Source organism: Plectropomus leopardus, unplaced genomic scaffold (assembly GCF_008729295.1).
Source record: "Plectropomus leopardus isolate mb unplaced genomic scaffold, YSFRI_Pleo_2.0 unplaced_scaffold15301, whole genome shotgun sequence".
Classification (NCBI taxonomy): domain Eukaryota; kingdom Metazoa; phylum Chordata; class Actinopteri; order Perciformes; family Serranidae; genus Plectropomus; species Plectropomus leopardus.
The window spans coordinates 2,211-5,208 of record NW_024616392.1 but is presented as its reverse complement, the minus strand read 5'-3'; the positions used below and the strand labels follow the sequence as shown (position 1 = coordinate 5,208).

The window sequence follows — 2,998 nt, the reverse complement described above, 5'->3', positions numbered from 1 at the left end:
TCTTTTAATTTATCTTTAGATTTTTTTCTTTTAGCTTAACTTTTTATTCTGTCTTGATCCTGTTTATTATGATTATTATTTTCTGTTTATTGTATGTTTATATATATTTTTCTATTCTTTTCTTTTGTATATTACATTTTTTTGTCTGCTTGTAAATGCAAAACTTTCTTTTTTTCCCTGTCATGTTTACATGTTCGAAATAAAAGATATTCATTCATTTATTTACACCTCTAATCTCTTTAATTATAATTCTCGTCTGGCCTTTGTTTAACGTTTTTGTTCGGTTTTCATTGTTATTGTCCCGCTGTTTTTAAAGGTGCTATATCAATAAAGTTTTTATTATCATCATTACTCCCTAAGTTGCTTATTAGCTTTTTTTTCTTACGTTTTCAAAAGAAATCGCGCAAATTTGCTCAGTTTAAAGGGTTAAATACTCGTCAAAGGCGTCTGAAAGCAGCACAAGAAACGTGATGGTTTAAAGGGTTAACTGATGGTGTCACTGCAAACACGTGAAAGACCACCTGAGCACGTTTTCACGGCCTTTTTTCTCTCTTTTCGTCACCCTTACCAAGAACTGCATGTGACCATAACGATGTCCGTAACAGATCAATTTATTGTTAACAATCACTGTTTTGGTATAGCGTACTTCAGCAAATGGAGTAAAGAAAACACAGATTAAAATAAGGTCTAGCTAACAATCGCAATAAAAAGAAATAAATAGAAAATAATCCGAGTAAGGTCTAGTAATTCCATGTTCATATGAATACATAACATCTACAGTATAAGTTAATAAATTGAAGCTACTGTATAAATACATCACCAGCATGCACAATATTGTATTATGGAGAATATTGGAGCAGTTATCATCTTTACACTGAAGAAACAGTATAATAGGCAAGTGCATTTCTTGACCAAGAAGAAAACTGAAGACAAAGTAAATCCACAAACCTCAAATCTGCTTTTAGAGCTTCCACTTAACATTGCATGTGCTCTGTCCACGAATTATACCGAGTTGACTAATCGAGTCTGTGGTTCCAGGTTCAGAGATCCTACTGATTGTTATGAAGATAACCGGAGAGTTAAGGGTGGACTCGTGATGTTCAATCGACACGTTTTTTCCCATTTTTCTTTTTTAAATTTCCATCCGTTTTATTTTGGTGAAACAAATCGTTTCCTACGAGGAGCCAATAGAAGTAACGACAATACTGACAATAAGAATTAGGTGTCCAAAAACAGTTAATTTATTTAATAAAGCACATCAGCACATGAGAGGGACAAGCTGCACTAAGTTTACTTTATGAATTTCGTATTTTTAGTTACAGTATGACTGTGTGACTGAGCTGGACACATAACCGGACACAAAGCAAAACAAAAAAACATCGTTCTTTTTTTTATGTTATCTTCAACAACAGAGACAACCTGCTTTTTCACTCGACGATCATAGTGTGCTGCAACTAAAGATACTCGATGAAGTTCGACGCCCCCCCGAGGAAGAAGAAGCCCGTCTTCATCTCTGCAACCCATCTGCTCGCTCTTTCTCTCACTAAGCAATGACATTCAAGGTGACTCTAATTTTCTGGTTGCTCAAGCGTCAATTTTCTGATTGCTCCTCCCCTCACCAAATACAATAAGACAGCTCAGCTTCATCTGCGCGATAAGACCAGTCTGTGCCAGTGTGAAGGCGTCTGTACCCAATAGTCACACTGTCATCAATGACATACCTCTTGCGTCTAAAGTGGTATTTTGGCAAAATGCTGCAGAGGCTACCAAGGAGGAGGGTTTCATTCTTTTGTTGATTTTTTTGTTGTTTTTTTTAATTGTAGGTTATTTCTCAAACTAAAATTCCCTCCGTCAACTTTTTTTTTCCACTTTTAATTTGTTGAAAAATAAAGAACAGCAGCCACGTTAGTACCATCGGCTAAATCGGCCGCCGATGTTCCACCGCCCCCCCCCCCCCCCCCCCCTTTTTTTTTTTCTTTTAATTTCTAAGAACTTTTTTTAACTAGTATTATTATTTTGTCATCATTTGTGAGCGCGCGTGTTGTGTTGTTTTGGCAGAATGAAGGTTTCGGACGCTTTAGTTGTTGCCCTCGCCTCCCTCGTCGTCCTGCTGGTCGCTCGTCCACAGCGTCAAGTTGTCTCGTAGCAGCTGCATGATGAGAGTGGAGTCTTTGTAGGAGTCCTCGTTCAGGGTGTCCAGCTCGGCGATGGCGTCGTCGAAGGCGGTCTTGGCCAGGTGGCACGCCTGCTCCGGGGCGTTCTGGATCTCGTAGTAGAAGACGGAGTAGTTGAGAGCCAGGCCCAGGCGGATGGGGTGGGTGGGCTGCATGTGCTCCTTGCTGATCTCGTGGGCCTCGCTGTAGGACTTCTCGGAGGACTCCACCACCGAGGCTCTCTTCTCCCCCGTGGCCACCTCGGCCAGGTAGCGGTAGTAGTCGCCCTTCATCTTCAGGTAGAAGACTTTGCTCTCGTGCTGCGTCTCATTGCAGTTCTTGATCAGGAAGTTGTCGAGGAGGTTGAGCACGTCCTGGCAGACGGCCTCCAGCTCCTTCTCGATCTTTTCCCGGTAGGCGCGCACCATCTCGATCTTCTTCTCGTTGCCGTCGGCCGACGTCTTCTGCTCGATGCTGGAGATGACGCGCCAGGAGGAACGCCTCGCGCCGACCACATTCTTGTAGGCCACAGAGAGCAGGTTCCTCTCCTCGTTGGATAGCGCTTCGTTCAGCTCCGTCACCTGAAGAAACAAGAACACAGAGAAAAGTACAGATGTCAGCGCGGCCAACTCTCGTCTCAAACGACAAATCTAACGGCTGACAATGAGAAAGTTAAAACATGAGACAAAGTACGACACTGAAGCAGCGATAGTCAACTTATGGCCCGCGGGCCAAATCTGGCCCCCCCAGCCATTCTTTAATTCACAGTAAAAATAGTGATTCACACTTTTTATACTTTAAGTATCCATAAGGTGCCAGAGCGCATAAAACAGCATCAAAACAGA

The 2,998-nt window shown here is 42.0% G+C and overlaps 1 protein-coding gene across 1 annotated transcript; it reads right to left on the bottom strand.

Moving 5' to 3' along the window:
- Positions 1-593: 593 nt before the first annotated feature.
- Positions 594-2,734, bottom strand: LOC121964341 (14-3-3 protein gamma-1-like; the record flags this gene model as incomplete). Its single annotated transcript, XM_042514551.1, has 1 exon — positions 594-2,734. A coding segment is annotated over one exon (657 nt), but the record flags the coding sequence as incomplete, so codon positions are not given.
- Between the last annotated feature and the right edge of the window lie 264 nt (positions 2,735-2,998).